Source organism: Petaurus breviceps, unplaced genomic scaffold (genome assembly GCF_028583685.1).
Source record: "Petaurus breviceps papuanus isolate PSGF00001 unplaced genomic scaffold, PetGlider_PUasm1.0 582, whole genome shotgun sequence".
Classification (NCBI taxonomy): domain Eukaryota; kingdom Metazoa; phylum Chordata; class Mammalia; order Diprotodontia; family Petauridae; genus Petaurus; species Petaurus breviceps.
This window is the reverse complement of record NW_027186390.1, coordinates 858,361-877,921: the sequence shown is the minus strand read 5'-3', so window position 1 is coordinate 877,921 and position 19,561 is coordinate 858,361. Positions and strand designations below refer to the sequence as shown.

The following is a 19,561-nucleotide window of genomic DNA, read 5'->3' as shown; positions in this document are numbered from 1 at the left end:
GCCAGGCCAAACATCATCTGTTCCCTTAGGGGTTCCGATCATTTGACTTCAGGTTAAATTCACATTAGAAATAAAACATCCTTTAGTCTCACCAGATTTTTCCAGCCAGAATGGGGAGATGTGATCCTAAGTCCCTCTAATCATTTAGAGTTGTGACCTGATGACATTGCTCAAGAAATATCTCACTCTGAAGGTCTATCTGACTTTTACTGTATTTCAACAACCATTTATTAGGGTCCTCCCTTGGGCTAGGCACTGGAGATACAAAGATGAAAGTCATTCTACCTTGTGGGAATTTAGATTCTACCAGCCTCAACCCTGAAAAACAAAAAAAAATTAATCTGACTCAGGATCATGGATGAATGTGGAGACAGAAGGAGCCTCCGAGGCCATGAAGCCCAATCCCCTCATTTTACAGGTGAGGAGAGTGAGATAAACTGTAGAAAGTTGAATGGTTTTGCCCAAGGGTCAAACTCTAGGTAGGCTTTGGACTCTAGACACAGTGCTTTTCTTTCTGTACTGCCCTGTGGTGATTTTGCAACCCATAATATATAAACAGTAAGCAATCTATACTGCAATTAGTATTACTGTGTGTGTATGTATGTGTGTGTGTGTATATATATATACATATATATATAGTGTGTGTGTATACATATATATATTTCTTTCTTAGATCTCGAGTAACTATACTCAATTTCCCTGATATCATGTACAATTTAATCATCATCATACACATCTATATATAGTGATATTCATGATAAAAGACAAAAGTTCTGTATATGACTCCCTAACATCTAGGGTTCCATGCCTTCGTCCCCATCTCTCTTCCACATCCTAGGACCCTAAATGACTTCCTTTCTTTCCCTGTTTGATAATGATTTTAGAATCATAGATTTAGAGCCTGGAAGGATCTTAAAAGCCATCAGTTAACTTCTTCATTTTTTTTTTTGTTTATCTGAGGCCCAATACAATGGAAATTCTACTAAGCTGTGGGTAATCTACCTAGGACAGGACAGCATTCTCCCTTTGCTTTAGTAATGGAGTGAGACAGTCCCAAGCACTTCCTGTAATTGTGGCATATCAGTGAAAAAGAAAGCTTTTGAGGATGATCTCTGGCAATCCTCAGATTTCAGAAACAACTGTCCATCCTGGGATAGAGAAAGAAGAGACAAAAGGAAAGGTTCAAGGTTTATAGTCTAATCTAAGAGGATCTTAACCTCTGTGTCTTGGACTGCTTGGGAGTCTAGTAATGCCTTTGGACTACTCAGAATAATGGTTTTAAATGCATAAAATAAGATACATAGGATTACAAAGAAAAAGAGTTATTCATATATACAAACAAAAAATAACGAAGTTCACAAAACAAGATTAAGAACCTTGGTCTAGTCTCAATAGGGATCCATGGTCTTATCCATGTTCTGTTTTTGATGTAGGGAAGAAAGAAAAGAAAATGAACAAAGGGATCAGTTTCCAAAGAATGATGAATATACAGATGTTTAGATGCCATTCTGTCAGTTTTCAAAAAGAATGATCCCAAATTTGAATCTGGCTTTTGTAGGGGGAGAGGGGGTTGTTTTTTTGTTTTGTTTTGTATTTGTTTTTCATTTAAGGATTTTGAATGACCCTGTTTGTTACAGTGAAATTTATCAAGAGAAAAAGGAAACCTTCATCTTAGACTTATCTGAACTGCTTTTTTCGAAGGATCAGGGCCATTCAAACTATCATCAAAATGTCCTTTAAAATAAAAAAAAAAACCACAGTTAATTAAATGTCTATTTGAAGTTTAAAATAATTAGAATGTTTATTTTAAATGAAGCAAGTATGTGTATTTATGATAGCACTTTGAGCTTCTTTGTATAATCAATATGAATAAAATTTTGCCAAATTTTTAGGTCCTGAAATACAACTACCATTTGAAATTATTGTAGGCTTTATAGCTATTTTACTTTTATGACATCCTGTATTTTTTTTTATACCAAGTAACTAATAATGACATTGTTCTTCTGAGGGGAGAAAATATTTTTGTAGTCATTTGTGTTACCACACATTTGATTCAGTTCCACAAAGCTTTAAAAAAAAAAAAAACTCAGCTATATACCAGGTACATTCCTAGGCCCTCTGTTTGCAAAGACAAAAAAGACAAAGTCCACACCTCAAAGAAGTTGCATTTTTCTGGGGTTATTAAGAAAACCTTGCAGTGACTAGGTCCATTGTTTTATGGTCAATGCCTTCCATCAACAAGGTTAAAAAAAAATTACTCAAGAAGAGGAAAGGGATTTAAGTTAGGGGAAAATTTTGGGGCCCAGAGGTACAAACAATTATCTGGATCAACAAAGGGCCTGGACAAATTCACTGCTGCTTTGGGATCTAGGGAATTTAACCTTTCTCTGATTTCTCCTCTTCCTCTGACCTCACCAGCATCACATATCCTAGAGAGTTTCCTGCTCTCTTTAAATCTTGCTATTTGCTAAGATTTTATAATAGGTTTTGTCTCCAGATAAAGATAAGCTGATTTTTATTGCATTGTGAACAAGCATCATAATATTTGGAAAGATAAAGGGGAACTCCTGGACCAAAAGCTTCAGGCTTAACCCCAAGCCTATGTTGACTGAAACTCTCTCTTTTTCTGAAGATGCCCATCTCTAGTTGCTTGTTCAAATCATTGTTCTTTACTGTCTTATGGTCATAAGGGAGAAAACTCAGTACAGTTTCAGAGTCTAAATGCTGTTCCAAAGTTTCTCACTAAGCCTTCAGAATGTTTGAGGAGAAAGGTAGAATATTAACGAATAAATTTATTATTGCAATTTACACAAGCACATAGTTTGTTCATACCTTTTACTTGACTGCAGGCAAGCATTTCATTTGACCCGAAAGCTGAAAGCTTTCCCATACTCCTTCAAAATAGCATCTGACCTACCCATCACCCTTTGGAGTAATGCCAAGCTTCTAGATATAGAACAATGAAATAGTAGGCTTAGAATCCAGAAGATCTAGAATCTTGATCCTTATCTAGCATAGAGGAAAAAGAATATTCCAGGCATGGAGAATACCTTATTATGCAAAGGCATGGATAGGGACCATAGATGGAACGCTGTAGGTAAGTGACAAGAAGTAGGTCAGTTTGTCTGGAATGTAGAATGTGTGAAGCATAACAAAGTTCAGTAATCCTGGGAAGATAGAGCAGACTATCTGGCAAATGAGGGAGTTGATATTTTATCAAGCAAAAAGAGTTTATCGGGCAGGGTAGTGAGTAACATGGTCAAGACTCGAGCTTTAGGAATTTTAATTTGCCAACTCTGGGGAGGATGGATTTGGAGAAGAGAGAGACAGATGATCCATTAGAAAACTGTTAAAATACTCCAGGCAAGGGGTGATGAAAGTATAAACTAGTGGCCACATGAAGAGAGAGAAGGGTATGAATGTAAGAGATGTGATGGCAGAATCAGTAAGATGTGGCAGCTGATTGGATGTGGGACTGGGGAAGAGTGCTGAGTAGAAGATGTCATTGGGCATTATAAATCCCAGTGCCTAAAAAGATGATGGAGCCCCCTGACAGAACCAGGAGAGTGAGCAAGGATTGGCTGTGGGAAAGAGAGTATGTTGTGTTTTTAACGCACTGAGTTTGAAATGCCGATAGGGCATCTGATTAGAATAATGCCCAGTAGGCTGTTGGTGACTTGAACCCAGAAGGGACACTAAGGTTGGATATATGGATCTTCAAAGAAAATGGCGAGTGAACTAAGCGGTAATGAGGTCACCAAAAGAGTGTGTCTTTTTAGAGAAAAGAGGGCCCAGGGGAAAAGCCTGTCTTGGTTTACTGAGAAACACAGTGGTAAACCATTTTGACAGATTATTTATAGGACTACTGCTTGGGAAACGTTGGCTTCTCCTTGGATCTTCTCTGCTGTTCCTAGCTAGGTCTTTCAAAAGTACAGCCTTGTCTGGCAAGCTCATATCCAGAGATGCTAAAGGAGCAACTTCTGATTAGCTGACATTTTATTGCCCATTACTTCATTTGGTCTGTGACGGGGCTTGAGTTTACTTAGATACATTTGGGGCCATATCTTTATTTTGTATTCCCATCAGCAGGGATAGTAGTCTAAATGGAACTTAGATGGCTCGAATCCTGAATTTGGAAGCCAGAAAGACTTGTATTCAAATTCTGCTTCACATACTTACTAGCTGTGTTCAACCTTGACAAATCACTTTTACCTCCCTTTGCCTCAGTTTTCTCATTTATAAAAGGATGAGATCAGATCTGATGGCTTCTAAGGTCTAAATCTGTTTCTGTATTCTCTTAATCCCCGAGTTTCCTCTGGTGCAGATCAGAGAGCTCCATGTTTTCACTCTATTGAGACAACCTGTCATTTTGTCTCCATCTTGGAAGGCTTCTTCCTTCCATCAGTCACCTTGCTGATGAGGTGTATGCTGGATTATTTCTTTGACACTCCTTTCAAGGTTCATCTTAGGTTGCACCTAATTATAATCCGCCATGAAGCCTTTTCAAGTCCCCTGTTATTATACTTCCCTCTTTCCTCCAGGTGGCTTGGTATTAACTTATTAAGCCTAAGTTAATCATGACACATACACACACAGACACATTCATGCAGGTTCACTGCACACATCCAACAGAATGTATGCAACTCTTCAAGAGAAGAGACTATTTCCTTTTTTATCATCTCCCATAGTGTGTGTATATGGGAATACTTGCTAAATGCTTGTTTTATCTCTGGTGTCTTTCTCAAGCACCTGGGTTTCTCTCCACTGCAACAGGCTGAGTTCGCACCATCTCCAAGAAGCACAGCTTCCTTGAAGGATTGCTTCAACTGACTTCCTCTTTGACCATCACAGTAATAGCTCCCATTTTGAAAAAAATTTAAGGATTTCAAAATGCCTTCCTCATCAGAGTCCTGTGAAGGAAGTTTCTGGCTTTGCTGTTGTTCAGTTGTTTTAGTTGTGTCTGACTCTTTCATGACCTTCTTTGTGGTTTTCTTGGCAAAGATACTAAAGGAGTTTGCCATTTTCTCTTCCAACTCATTTTACAGTTGAGAAACTGAGGCAAACAGGTTTAAGTGACTTGTCCAGTGTCACAGCTAGTAAGTGTTTGAGGCCAGATTTGAACTCACAAAGATGAGTCTTCCAAGTCCGGCACTCTATCCATTGTGCCACTTAGCTGCCATATGTAGATGTGGTGTCCTGTGCAAAACATCAATGTTATTTTCTTTGTAAGCAGTCTCTCTTTGTTGTATTACAATGGGTCCCTAGAATCAGTGGGACCGGAGAGGTAAATAGTCTGTTACATGAACAGTTAGTAAGGAAAGTTTGTTGGAAAGGGTCAGTTTCATAAAGTAATGTCTCTCCAATGACCTCTTGGTCTTTGATCAGTCAGTTAAGCATTTATTAAGCAATATTAAGCCATAAGACATGGCCCCAAATGTATATAAACAATTTATTAAGCAATGTAGGTATTAGGAATAAAAGACAAAAAGGAATAGTCTCTGACCTCATGGAACCTACTTCCTACCTGGAGAATTTACATGTACACATATAAGTAGGTACAAAATTTATATGAGGTAAAAACAAAATTGATGTGATTAGTATCACAGTGGATAGAGAGCCAGGCCTAGTATCAGGAAGATTCATCTTCCTTTACATTTTTTTTATATTTGTTCCTTGGATATTATTGACTTTTTGTTCTTCCAAATAACATTTGTTATTATTTTTTCTAAATCAGAAAAAAAGTTTTGGTTTAGGCAAAATTGTCATTTTTATTATTAACCCTGTCTACCCATGAACAATTAGTATTTCTCCAGTTATTTAAATCTGACTTCATTTGTATAACAAGTTTTTTTGTAATTTTGTTTATATAATTCATGGGTTTGTTTTGGCAAGTGTTCTCAGAAAATAGTATGTTTTTAAAAGTAAAGAAGGGGAAAAATCAGTATTAGTTGACCAATACAATGAAAAAGTCTGAAATAGGTGCAATGTACCACATTTATGCATCTTCTATCTCTCACCTCTGCAAAAGACTGGGTTGGGAGTATTAATTTTGTATCATTCAGTTTTGATGTGTGTGCATATGGTTCTTCACATTTACATTGTTATAGCTGTGTATATTGTTTTCTTGGCTTTGCTTACTTTATTCTCCTTCAGTTCATATAGAATTGTCTGTGCTTCTGTATTAATCATGTCTGTCATTTGTTACAGAACAGTAATATTCCATTATATTCATGTACTACAATCTATTCAGCCATTCCCCACTCAATGGCCACCTACTATTGTTTTCAGTTCTTTGCTCTCACAAAAAGTATTATTATGAATATTTTGGGGATTATAAAGACTTTCTTCTTATAAATGGCCTCCTTGGGGTATAAGTCTAGTATATAAGTCTCTGGGTCAGAGGGCATAGACATTTTAATTTTTTTTTTTCAAACTGGCCTCCAAAGCTGGTACTGGTTTGTAGCTCTACCAACATTACACTAGCATTCCTATTCTCTTTGCCACAACTCCTCCAACGTTGACTATTCCTATCTTTTGTCATCTTTTCCAGTTTGCAGGTTGTGAGGGAACCTCAAGGTTGTTTTGATTCACATTTCTCTCATTATTAGTAATTTGGAGCATTCTTTCCTGTTTAATAGCTTGCAGTTCTTTTGAGAACTGTTTATTTATATTCTTAAATCACTTACCTATTGGAGAATAGCTTTAATTATATTGTGGAATATGTTTAGTTAAGCCTAATTTCTGCTAGATTGCTTACCAGTTTTTCTAGCAGTTTTTTTTTTATCAAATAGAGAAATTATTCCTAAGTAATTTTAATTTTCAGGTTTAAAACACTGGGTTGTTATGTTCCATTGTTTCTGATTACATTTGTGTGTGTGTGTGTGTGTGTGTGTGTGTAAATTAAAATCAGATGGTTTTGTTGACTGCTGCTTTATAATATAGGTCAGGATGTACTACTCTCAGAATTATTTTAGAATGCATTTCCTGCTGAGCAATTACATATTTGTTTGGTAACTTTTTCTTTGATCTCTCTCTCTCTCTCTCTCTCTCTCTCTCTCTCACACACACACACACACACACACACACATGAATAACAGCACCATAGAAGCAGTGACAGAGTGAATGGAGTGCTAGGTTTTGAGTCTTACAAGATGTGGGTTCAAATCCTCCCTCAAAGTATTATTAGCTTAGGGGTGGCCAGGTGGCTCAGTGAGTAAGAGCACCGGCCCCAGAATCAGGATGATCTGGGATCAAATCTGGGCTCAGATACTTACCACCACACCCAGAAATAACTGGCCATGTAACCTTGAGCAAGTTACTTAACCCCAATTGCTTTTTTTTAAAAAAAGTGTTATTAGCTTCATATTCTAGTCATGATATTTAACCTCTGTGCTTCAGGGTTGTTATACCCTCTTCAAATTCCTCATAGCAGTATCTGTACCTCTTCTTTTCCCTTACCACATTCTGCCTTGTATCATTTTTCTTTTTGTGCATGTATTTTATCTTCCAAGTGGTAAACACCTTGAAGGCAGGATCTATATCTTTAAAATAATAAAATTTCACAGTGTTTTAAGGTTTGAAAAACATTTTCTTCCTCATATCCCTTTAACCTAAATATTCCAAGTATCATCCCTAATTTCACAGATAAGTATAGAACCTTACACCATAGTTTATTTCTTAAACTTTCTTCTGGTCATCAGTGAAACATTAATGTTCCGGTTAATGATGAATGTAAAGAAGCAGGTTCCATTTTTTTCTGTAGCCTGATGCTAATCTTCAACTATCTTTTTTTTCTATGTCTCTTATTTATGATTTTTCTCCTTTATCCACATTATAGGTGTTCCTGGATCCATGCCAAATGCATCATGGGAAGGAAACCTCAGAGCTATAAAGTGGCACGACATGGAAAGTGAACATGGAGGCTGTCATGGTAATGTCCTTCTTTGTTTCATCTTTACTGCATTTTCTCATTGGATGTGTCAAACTCAGGATGTTTACAATGGAACTCATTATCCCATCCTCAAACCCATGTCTCTCCTAAACTTTCTTATTTCTTCTGAGGATTTCTTCTTCACCAGCATCCTTCCAGTTACCCAGGTTCTCTATCTCATTAACCTCACCCTCACATTCCTCATTCACCCCACATATATGTTTAATTCAGATCTTATCATTTCTACCTCCTCAACACCCCTTTCATTCAACCCTTTCTACAAAGGCTATCACTTTAATTCAGGCCCTTGTCACCTTTCATCTTAGATTACTTCAATAGTCTCCTTAATTGTTTTTCTGCCTCAAATCTCTCCAGTCTCCATTCCATCTTCCACATAGCTAGCTGCCAAAGTGATTTTCATAAGACACAGATCTGATTCTCCTACTCAGTAAACTACAGTAGCTATTATTACTTCAGAGGTTCAAATATAAGCTTGTCTATTTGGCATTAAAACCCTTCTCAACCTGGCACTACCCTACTTTTCCAAGCTTACTACACATTACTCCCTTCACACACTCTGTGGTCCAGCAAAATTAATCTTCTTCATATGTGACATTATTACATCTCCTATCTCTCTGCCTCATGCTTAGAACTAGTGTGTCTCTTCATCTGCCTCTTAAGAGTCTTCATTTTTTCTGGAAAACTCATCTCCAACACCACTCTCTACACAAAGCTGTCTCTGATTCCTAGTGTCTCATCCCTAAAAGGCCCTTGTATCTATTTAGTATATACTTATTCTCCACTAGAGAGTGACTCATTAAGGGCAGGTACTGTATCACTTTTGTCATTGAGACCCTAGAACCTGGCACATTGCTTGATGCTATTGGCACTCAATAAATGCATTCCTTGATTGCTTGATTATAATAGAGACATTTTATAATATAATATGCAGATAGTGTCTAATGTGTAATGCAGAATATACTATACATACATATTATAACATTTTATATTTATATAATTAGATTTATTTGATTTATAATATGTGTAATAAAATATATAATTATACTAGAACCAATATAATTGATTATAATAGAAACATTTTGTATATGAGCAAAGTGCATCTTTTGATATATTTGCATCTTAGATGGGCTTTGTAGTATATAACACTAGAGTGTAGGTATTAGAAGAACTGAGTTGGGGTTGGCATAGTGAAATAGAGCACCGGCCCTGGAGTCAGGAGGACCTGAGTTCAAATCCAGCCTCAGACACTTGACACACTTACCAGCCGTGTGACTTTGGGCAAGTCACTTAACCCCAATTGCCCTCCAAAAAGCAAAAAAAAAAAAAAGAAGAAGAACTGAGTTACCAGACAGCGCCTTTGGACCAACCACTCTAGTTCATAGTTTGAAAAGACAATCTCTAAAGGCCTTGAAGTCCTGGAGAGATGCCAGGAAAATACTGCTTCAGGTAACATTCTTCTTGGATGTGTATACCTACAGATGACTACAATTAATCAGTCACTTGCTTCTAAGATAGATGATTAATTTGCTCATTTGTTTTTTTCCTTCCTCTCTTGTCTTCTGTAGGTTGTAGGTAGCTGTTGGGGTTGGGCATAGGTGGAGGACAAAATAAGAGATCCAGTTCCTTTCTTTTCCATTACACTCCTTGATCTAGCCAATCAAAAAACCCTTTTCCATGCTTATTAATGACTTTTCTTTGTTCCCCCAGTGACAGGAACTCCCCTCCCTTCAGTCACTTCCTTTATGGACCTTTAGAATAGAATATGTGCTTTGAAAGATGCCTGTGTGAGCCTCTTGGCACCGGACATGATGCCTGTGGCACATAGGGCTCCTTGGAACTAGCTTTGTTTATGGCGTTTTGAGAGGGGAAGTTTGGAAATTAGGAACAATGAAGAAGGAGCCATTACATAACCAACTAAACAAAGAGGGTGCATCATTGCTGTCTGTTCAAAATAGTAATCTTAGACTGTGTGTGTATGTGTGTGTTTTCTTTCTAATGTCCTCCACATTTACTCTTTAATTTTGTCAAATAAAAAGCTGATCTCTATTTTGCCTCCCAATTTGGTTTCCTTATTCTTTTTATTCATATCTGCTAGTTCTTTCACCTCACCCCATCCTGCCCTGTCCTCTACTTTTTCTTCTCTCTCCTCTCCACCACACTCTTTTTCCAAATCATCCATATCAACATTTAGTCTCACCTGCTAGGCAGCCCCCTAACTGCCACTTCCATTGAACCCTGAGGAACTCTACTAGATTGTGGGAAACCACACCTTGATCCTCAGCCTTTTTATCACATCACAAGAACTGACTGTCCCCAGCAGACACAGAGTAACTCTCTACTCCCTGCCATAGAAGTTTGTCTTCTCTTTCATCCCTAAGCTCAAAGAGAAAACAAAAAACACTGGACTGCTCCTTGCTTCCTAGCGCTGTTTGTTGCTGTTCAGTCATTTCAGTTGTGTCTTTTTTTTTTTAAAGCAATTGGGGTTAAGTCATTTGCTCAAGGTTACATGGCCAGGTGTTTCTGGGTGGGTGCTAAGTGTCTGAGCCCGGATTCGATCCCAGGTTATCCCGACTCTGGGACCGGTGCTCTTACTCGCTGTGCTACCTGGCCACCCCTCAGTTGTGTCTTACTCTTCATGACCCCTTTTGGGATTTTCTTGGCAGAGATACTGGAGTGGTTTGCCATTTCCTTTTCTAGCTCATTTTACAGATGAGGAAGCTGAGGTAAAGAGACTTAAGTGTCTTGCCCAGGGTTACAGAGCTAATAAGTGTCTGACACTAGATTTGAACTCCCAAAGATGAATCTTCTTGATTCCAGGATTGGCATTCTATCCACCATGCCACCTAGCTGCCCCTAGCATTGATACCAGTGCATTAAGCTGTCACCATTTCTCTTCACTTACAAGTCTGTTCCATTAGGTGATAACACTTCCTCCTGGTCTTTTTTGTTACCACCCACCATATATTTTCTTTCCTTATTTTTTTTTCTTTTTTGGAGGGGCAGTTGAGGTTAAGTGACCTGCCCACGGTCACATGGCTAGTAAGTGTTAAATGTCTGAGGCTGGATTTGAACTCAGGTCCTCCTGACTCCAAAGCCGGTGCTCTATTCACTGCGTCACCTAGCTACCCCCACCATATCTTTTCTATGGCATCTTCTTAAGAAATTTATCTTCTGCATTGATGATTGTTCACACTCTGTGCTCATACTTCCTCACCTCCTTCCACTCTACCAACCACTACTCCACTGGTCATTTGCTACCATGGCCAGTCAGGATTGCTCTTTAAAATCTCAGACCCCCTTGTTCACAGACTAAAATCTCATCTCCCATAACCCAGAGCATAGCCTGTGCTACAATTCAATTCTTCTAGATTCGTGAAGTCTATTACCTCACTTTTAAATCTATTTGATTCTCTGCTTAGCCTGGAGCACAGTGGTCGGCCTCTTTATTGTTGCTCTTATCAACCCCCAAACTACCCTGCCCTTGACTTTTGGCTAAGCCAGCTTCCTGACCACAGCATGTTTCCGGATAAAAATCTACAAACCCTTCAGAACTGGGTTATTACCTTCAAATGAGATCTCATAGCTACTCACTAGCTCTTTTACAAACTTTTTCTTGTTTCCTCAGTGTATGTCTCCAGGCAGTCATTCACCAAGTATTTGTTATATACCTACCTTCTGTAAAAAATAAGCCAGAAAAGGAAATGACAAAACCACCCCCATATCTTTGCCAAGAATACCCCCAAAAGGGGTCATGAAGTGTTGGATGCAACAGAAAAATGACAGTATGGTGCTGGGTGCTAGGGATACTGTACAATTAATAAGAAAACCATTGGGGCGGCCAGGTAGCACAGCGAGTAAGAGCACTGGCCCCAGAGTTGGGATGACCTGGAGATCAAATCCTGGGCTCAGACACTTAGCACCCAACCAGAAACACCTGGCTGTGTAACCTTGAGCAAGTTATTTAACCCCCCCCCAAAAAAAAAGAATAATCATAGCTGTCTCTTATATAGCACTTACTATGTGTCAGGCATCATGCTAAGTATTTGTTTTTTGCTTTTCTTTTTTTTTGGAGGGCAGTTGGGGTCAAGTTACTTGCCCAAGGTCACATGGCTAGTTTTTTTGTGTTAAGTGTGTGAGGCCGAATTTGAACTCAGGTCCTCCTGACTCCAGGACAAATGACAAAATAAAAAGTAGTTATGTACAGGGTAGTTTAGGAGGGAGGACTCTAGCAGTTGAAGAGACCAGGAAAGGCTTCAGGTGGTAGATCATGCTTTGAGCTGTGTCTTAAAGGAAGAAGAGGGGATTCTCTGAAGCAAGAGGTTTGAGAAGTCACTGCCTTCAAGACCTGAGGGACAACTGCTGGTGCAGAGCCACAAAGCAGGACACAGAGCATCTGGTGTGCAAAACACAGAAAAGGCCAGTTTGCCTCAACTGCAGGAAGTAGTGTGATGTCCAATGAGGCTAGGTTGGAGCAAAGTTATGATTGGGCTTTAAAAGAAAAACAAGAGGGGTGGCTACATGGCGCAGTGACTAGAGCACTGACCCTGGAGTCAGGAGAACCTGAGTACAAATCTGGCTTCAGACACTTAACACTTACTAGCTGTGTGACCTTGGGAAAGTCACTTAACCCCAATTATCCTGCCTTCCCCCCTGTAATAGTAATGTAATTTAAAAATCCCCTTGGTATTGGCTTGGTTTTCGGATTGATTGTGTTAAAACCCAGAGCTTGTGAATCCCAGAAGCCCTGAAGAAGGATTTTCTTGTTGTATGTTTACAGAAATCCTGGAAGAGGGTTTTGCTAATGTTTTCAGGGGTCCTAGGACTGTTCTGCAGACAGAGAATGAATTAACAAAGACACTGGCAATGTATCTTATGGCCTTGCTAAGCTTTGTCTCCCCAGGAACAAAGATTGCTGAGAACTTGCCTCCTGTCAAGATGAAGAAAAGACCTCTCTTTGGGTATTAAATACTGTGCTTAAGCTTGTTGTAACTCTGGGATTCTTGGATTCAATTCTGGGAACTCTTGGATTCAATTGTGATCCAAGGGTGGTGAACTTTTGACTTTTTTGTGCTCTGTGATTGACCAAATGAATATACTTTACTTATGATTGGAAACTAATCTCCATTTGAGAAGAGGGGCTTTGTGGTTGACTAAATGAATGTGCAGCCTACGGGTGGAGTAGTAATTAGAAGAAGGTCTTTGGGATTGACTAAATGAATTATAATGTCCAGGGGTGGAGTAGTACTTGAAGATTATTGAATTATACTTGGTGAATGCTGTATTTTGAATTATGCTATATTTTGATTTTCTCTGTTCTTAATTTTTCACTGAATAAAATGGAGAGCACCTATGCTGGTATTTTGAACCTTGGGAAGTTTCCTTTGCTTAGCATTACACCCTCTCTAAAAAAAAAGCAAAAGCAAAAAAAAAAAAAAAACAAGAGAATTTCTATTTAATCCTGTAAGCATGAGTAGGTCAGTGACTCCGACTGGTGTTTCAGGAATATCACTTAGTGGAACATGCACTAGCTTGGGGAAACTTTCACCCCTCTCTGGTTTTACAGATGATATACTCTTCTTCCTTCCTAAGGCTAGCAAGGATCCGTTGTACCAACCATATCTCTCCTCCTCCACTCTGGAATCTCCACTCTTCTCTTCTAGCCTCTAGTTTCTCCCCACTGAAAGCCCCCTCCCCTCTGCCTTCAAATCTGCTCAAGTATCCCTCTCTTTAGCCCCTCTAAAACAACTTAATTATTACTCTACTGTTCTTCAAGCTGCCATCTTTTTTTCCTTCCCATTTACCACCAAACTCCTAAAACATGTTTTTACTACTTCCTTTTTTTTCACAGCTAACTCTTTTCTCTCAAATCTAACTTCAGTCCCCCTTACTGTAATGAATATGCATTCCCATTTACTTCTCAATTGCCCAAATTGAATATCTTTTTCTCGATATTCATTTTCCTTAACCTCTCTATAGCATTTGTCACCCCTGATCATTCCGTCATGGAGGTTTTCTCCTCTGTTGCTTGCTCTCTAGCTGTGCATTCTCTGTCCCTTTTGCTAATTCCTCATTTTTCATCCTAATTGTGAGTAATCTCCAGGGCAACTTTTGGTCTATGTCCTTTTCTCTTTATATGCTACCCTTTGGAGAATGTATTCCGTTAACTCTGACTTAAGTCTATATAACTCCCAATTCCATTTATCTAGCCCTTTCTCTCCCAAACTCTACCTCTGTTAGACCTCAAACTCAAAAGTCTAAAATCAAACTCATTATCTTTCCAAAATAACCTTCCTTCTCGAATTAACCATTTATCTGCTACCATTTCCCTGGGCATCAAACCTTATGATTATTTGACCTTTAGCACTCCCTTAGCCCCAAGGTATTAAATTGGTCATCAAGCCTATTCCTTCATAATTGTTCTTAAATCTATCCTTCCCTTTCCATTCTTGATATACCCAACCTGACTCTTGTTATTTCCAACCTTGATTATTGTAATGAAATTCTCAGTTTTTCTGAGTTCTGAAAAACCCATTATCTGAAAATTCCACTTTCCCAGACTTCTCTTGCTCAAAAACCTTCAATGGCTCCAGTTTCCTTAGTGTAGCACTTAAGGTCTTTTACAACTTAAATTCAGCTTGCCTTTCCAAGTACTATTCTATACAACTACAATACTCCAGAAATTCTAACATGCACTAGTTAAATAACCTTGGATAAGTCACTCACTCTGAGCTTAAATTTTTTTCCTGCAAATTAAAGGTATTAGACTAGATGACCTATAAGAACAACAGTAGTAGCTGACATTTATATAACATATTAAGTTAGACATTATTTCAGTTTCCTTCCAGATATTAAATCCTAATGTGCCTTTTTTGCCCTATAACTCAATGCACATTATTCCCTCTGGTTTTGGTAATGTCATTCCCCAGTGCCCTTTCCATGTAGCCAGATGCTACCCATCCTTTAAGAAGATCACTTCTATTCAGTTTTACTGGACACATTATTCTATAGTGATTTCTTTCCTCTCTACACTCTTAGGTACTTATAATAAGCATCACTCAAATGCTATTAGACATATTGCTACCCTGGCTTATTGCATTATATTATTTAATTTTTAATGTGTCTTCTCTAAGATTGCAAGATCCTCATCGACATGAATTATAATGTCATTCATACATCTCTTGTATGAGAAAGTGGTCAAGGAGCAAGTAAATATGCTTCTATAGATTGAAAGCACATCCTACATCCTTTGAAAACAAGTGTTTGGTTTTTTAACTCTTTTTTTCTTGCTCTCCATTTACAGGTCACTACGTACGTGGCATTTGTATCTATGGAAATGGTGACTTAAAATGGCTATATGACTCCCCAAATATGTTTGCTAACAAGTTTGAGCTCAAAACATATCCACTTACTTTAGAATGCCTGGAGCTGAGACTTAGAGAAAGAGCCTTAAACCAAAGTGAAATTCCAGTAGAATCAAGCTGGTATCTTTGACCCTCCATGACTCGGGATTCAAGAGAGTCAAAACAGAAACGAAAGCTTAATTAATGACTTTTGGTTTGGAAAGAAAGCTCTTTATTCCTTAAAGACTTGGTCTTTATTAAGTCATGGTTATCAAGAATTAGCTCTAAGATGATGACAAATATTTTGGCCACCCAAGATGAAATATTGGCCAAATCAGAAGCTGGTTTCCAAGTAATGAACATGAACTGGTTGGGTACCTGTGACTTGAGCACCTGTGACTTTTTTCATTCTATAAATTTCAACGATTGATATATTATAGAACAATGATTGGACCATGATTTTATCTAAGACTTTTTATATCTATACATTAGATATCCAAAGCATGCTGAAATATTTTTTAAAAAGCCTAATGCTCTGATTCCTGTGTCTATAACAAAGCATAATGAGTTCACCCCCAAGAAGTAATTATTTCTGATTTATAAAAGTGCCACAGTGAGATATAGACAAATTCCATGTTCTTTCTAGCATATACACACTTAACAATAACTAAATATCTGGCTCTCTTTTCCCCAAACCCAGGCTGATGGAATTGAGGGCAGACATTCCTTCTTCATTACTGGTGTCTTTGGTTTTCTATAGTCTATGGATTATGTATATTTTATAATATCTTCAGCAAAGGATAGAGCAAGGCTTGAAACACTGAATGATGTCTGCTTCACTGAAAAAAAAAAGTGTGAAATTGTGCTTCATCCATTACAAATTCTAGGTCTTCTGTGTCCTTGGCTCTTTTACATTTACCCACTGAGCAAGGAGTTGTGATCCAGCCTGTGTATTTAAATGCTGGAGAGCAGCTGTGAAATGAAGAAATCTCAACTTTACTAAATCATGGATTTCTTCTCTGTGTGTATGGGGAAGACAATGCACTTTTATATCTGTGGGATTTGAAAACGAATGAATTCTTAAGTGCTGCTTGAACTCTCTGTGGTATCAGAGCTAATCACTACACCTTTCTTTGATTCCTTCCATGCCTTCTTAATAAGAGCGTCCCAGAGAGCAGATTGTACTCTGTACAGCAGAGCTTTACCTTGAGCCAGTATAATATAGCTTTGTCAGGTGGTGTCAGCGATAGAAATATGAAACAGTACAGATTTTGTTTCCATTTTCCCAGTCACTCTTGGCATTCATTCACAGGAAGAAGACCCTGAAAATCAAGCAAGGCAGTTACCTCAGTACTAGGAGTTGTAGGGATTCTAGAGAATTGTAGAACCTCGTTCTTTTAGTGTGATGCAATCAGGGTTTCAGATACCTACACCTGAGTTTTCCAGAATTGCTGTCAGACCATGGAGGCTTCAGGTTAGGGGACCAACTCTGAGACCAAGGTGAATGGAAAGGAAATCAGCTGACCACCTTGAGAGAAAATGTTACAGGTTCTTCGGTAACTGGTTCGTCCTGTTAAAATTCATTTCTGAAGCTGGAACCTACTCAGAAGGAGAGTAGAAGCCACAATTGTTTGTTTAGAGGAAGAGTCAATAATTTTGTATTCTGCTGTGTCATCTTAGGCCATTTTACTGTGATCAGGAGAATGTGTTTCCACTATGACAAAAGCCAGCCTCTTTAATAATATTTGACTGAAAAAATCTATGTTGGCATCCCATGAGTACTTTGGATTGCTACTTTTTTTAAAAATTAAAATTCTTACTAGAGAATCAATAGTATATATTTAGATAAGAAAATGGTATTTTTTCTTCTGTAATTTGTGCTTGTTCAAAGTTATACTTGCATTACATTTAAGGGGACCAACTTTGCCAAAGGGAAATGTATGATTTTTCCTGTTAAAGAATTAACTGTGACCAATCAGAGAGGGAAGACCAACCAAGCTGTAACCAGTGATGTCAGAAAATAGATTCTGAAGATCTGAATGAATGAGCTGGAAGCAAAAGACTGTTTTATACACTGGATTTTGCCAGGAGAAATCTTTCAGGAATAGATGTTTACACTTCAGCTATGGCTCTCCTACACACTTTTTGGGGGGAATGGGTTGGAGGGGAGCCTCAAGCTGATAGATGATCACTGGCCTGCTTGGCATGCCCTAAAACTACTGATAATGTCTTTGTTTTGAATGACTTGTGTATGTTTTCATTGAAATAAATTAATATATTGCTATCCATCTTTATATGACAATGTGTAGAAGTTGCTGGTGTTGTTAATTCACTGGTTGACTAAAATCCTTTGAGAAAGGTCATTATAAAAAGGCAGTTCTCACATAAAAATTCTTTGATTTAAAGAAAGGAGTTGAAAGGAAATGAGAACCTTCTTCAATTTGCTGGTAATAATTCAAAGCAAAACAGTGGTGTCAAATTCATATAGAAAGAGGTGTGTCACTAGACCATATGTAAGTGTCCCTGAGGGTTGCATAATGATTTAGAAAACCACAGTTCCTGTTTTATTGTATATATATTTTGTTAAATATTTCCCAATTAGATTTTAATCCAGTTCAGGATGCAAAGGTGCCACTCTTTGACACCTCTGGTCTAAAAGATGTCATCAACTAAACAATTTATTGGAAAAAGGGATGGACCAATCATATGGCAAGAACAAGGGATAACCATGGGAAAGCCTATATGGTTCATTAGAATTCATGCAATGTCAAGAGAACATGAAGACAGTTTCCAGCACATTGATTGGACCTCATGGTGGCTTTAAGGGTGGACATAAAGGATAGGATGGGGAGAAAGGGTGGAATGATGGGTTTCAGTCTCCATCATTGGAGGGAATTAAACACATTGATGAGCTCATAGAACTTAGGCAGTTAAGTGGCAAAGTAGGTAGAGGACAATGGACGTCAAATCCAAAAGACCTGAGTTCAAATCTAGTCTCAGCCACTTACTAGCTATGGGACCCTGGGCAAGTCACTTAACCTGAGCCTCCATTTCCTCATATGTGAAAGAGGGATTATATAGCATCTGTCTCCCAAAGTTGTTGTGACAATAAAATGAGATGATATTTGTGAAGTGCTTTTCAAACCTTAACCATTGGAGTTCATACCACCCAATTTTAAATTTTCATTGTAAGCATTTACATCTCAGAAATCAATAAATGCTAATAAAACAGGGGATTATTGTTTTATTGATTATCCATCACTTTAAAAAAATCTAGACAAAAATGCTAATAATTCCGATTAAACTTAAAAGTGTGTCCTGTCTACATTTTTTTTTCTTCTGAGCTCTGGTTGTTAAACATTTACTATCATAGCCCTGTTTAAAGTACTCTATAAATGCTTGCTAGAAATTATTATTAGAGAACCCATGGAGCCCCAACTATTTTGAAATTACCTTAAGGATCTTCCAAGCAATCTATGTATCATTAGATATTGTGGGGTTTTTTTGGTTTTTGTTGTTTATCAATGATTGTAGCTGAAAAATTTATCCAGTGACTAACCCTCTAATGCTAGCCTTCCAGACTTATCTAGAATCATCCCCAGACTGCAGATACCACATATTACTTGCTCTTTATTTGAAACTTTTCTACCTTGAGAGAACCTTTTACCGCATGGGTTCTGTTGTTCTAACCTTTAGGTTCTGTTGTTCTAACCTTTGAATAAAAAATTTAAAAGCATTAAGCATTTACAATATGCTAAACACTAGGGATACAAATATAAAAGTAGAGACAAGCCTTGCCCTCCAGAAGCTTACATTCTAATGAGTGAGATGACACCTAGGAGAGTGGTGGCCAGGAATAGGTGTTTTGGTTTCAAAAGATAGATGGTGAGTAGAGTCATGGGGGAGAAGGTTGCCACATATTCTTTCAGTAACAGTGATAGTATTGATTTGATGATGGTGCTAGAATTACAAAAAATTGAGTGGTTGAAAAGATCAGGATGAATAAATGAGACCTATTTGGAGCCACTTAAGTATACTACCTATCTCCTAAGATTGTTGTGACAACAAAATGATATAATATTTGTGAAGTGCATTTCAAATTTTAACCAGTGGTGTGCTGGAGCTGACTCTAACCAATTTTAAATTTTCAATGTGAGCATTTACATCTCAAAAATTAATAAATGCTAATAAAACAGAATTGATTTGTGGTTTTGACGATTGTCCAGATTTTAAAAAGCGATTGATAAAATACTAATAATGCAGGTTAAAT

The 19,561-nt window shown here is 37.9% G+C and overlaps 1 protein-coding gene across 3 annotated transcripts in view; it reads left to right on the top strand.

Moving 5' to 3' along the window:
* Positions 1–17,585, top strand: part of LOC138173493 (N-acetyllactosaminide beta-1,6-N-acetylglucosaminyl-transferase-like) — a 164,304-nt gene extending 146,719 nt beyond the window's left edge. For all 3 annotated transcript variants that reach the window (XM_069103500.1, XM_069103502.1, XM_069103501.1), the window contains 2 exons: positions 7,838–7,930; positions 15,252–17,585. In XM_069103500.1, the coding sequence (XP_068959601.1) occupies positions 7,838–7,930; positions 15,252–15,442 (284 nt within the window). In that variant the 3' untranslated portion in view covers positions 15,443–17,585. The remainder of the gene's footprint in view (positions 1–7,837; positions 7,931–15,251) is intronic.
* The last annotated feature ends 1,976 nt before the right edge of the window (positions 17,586–19,561 follow it).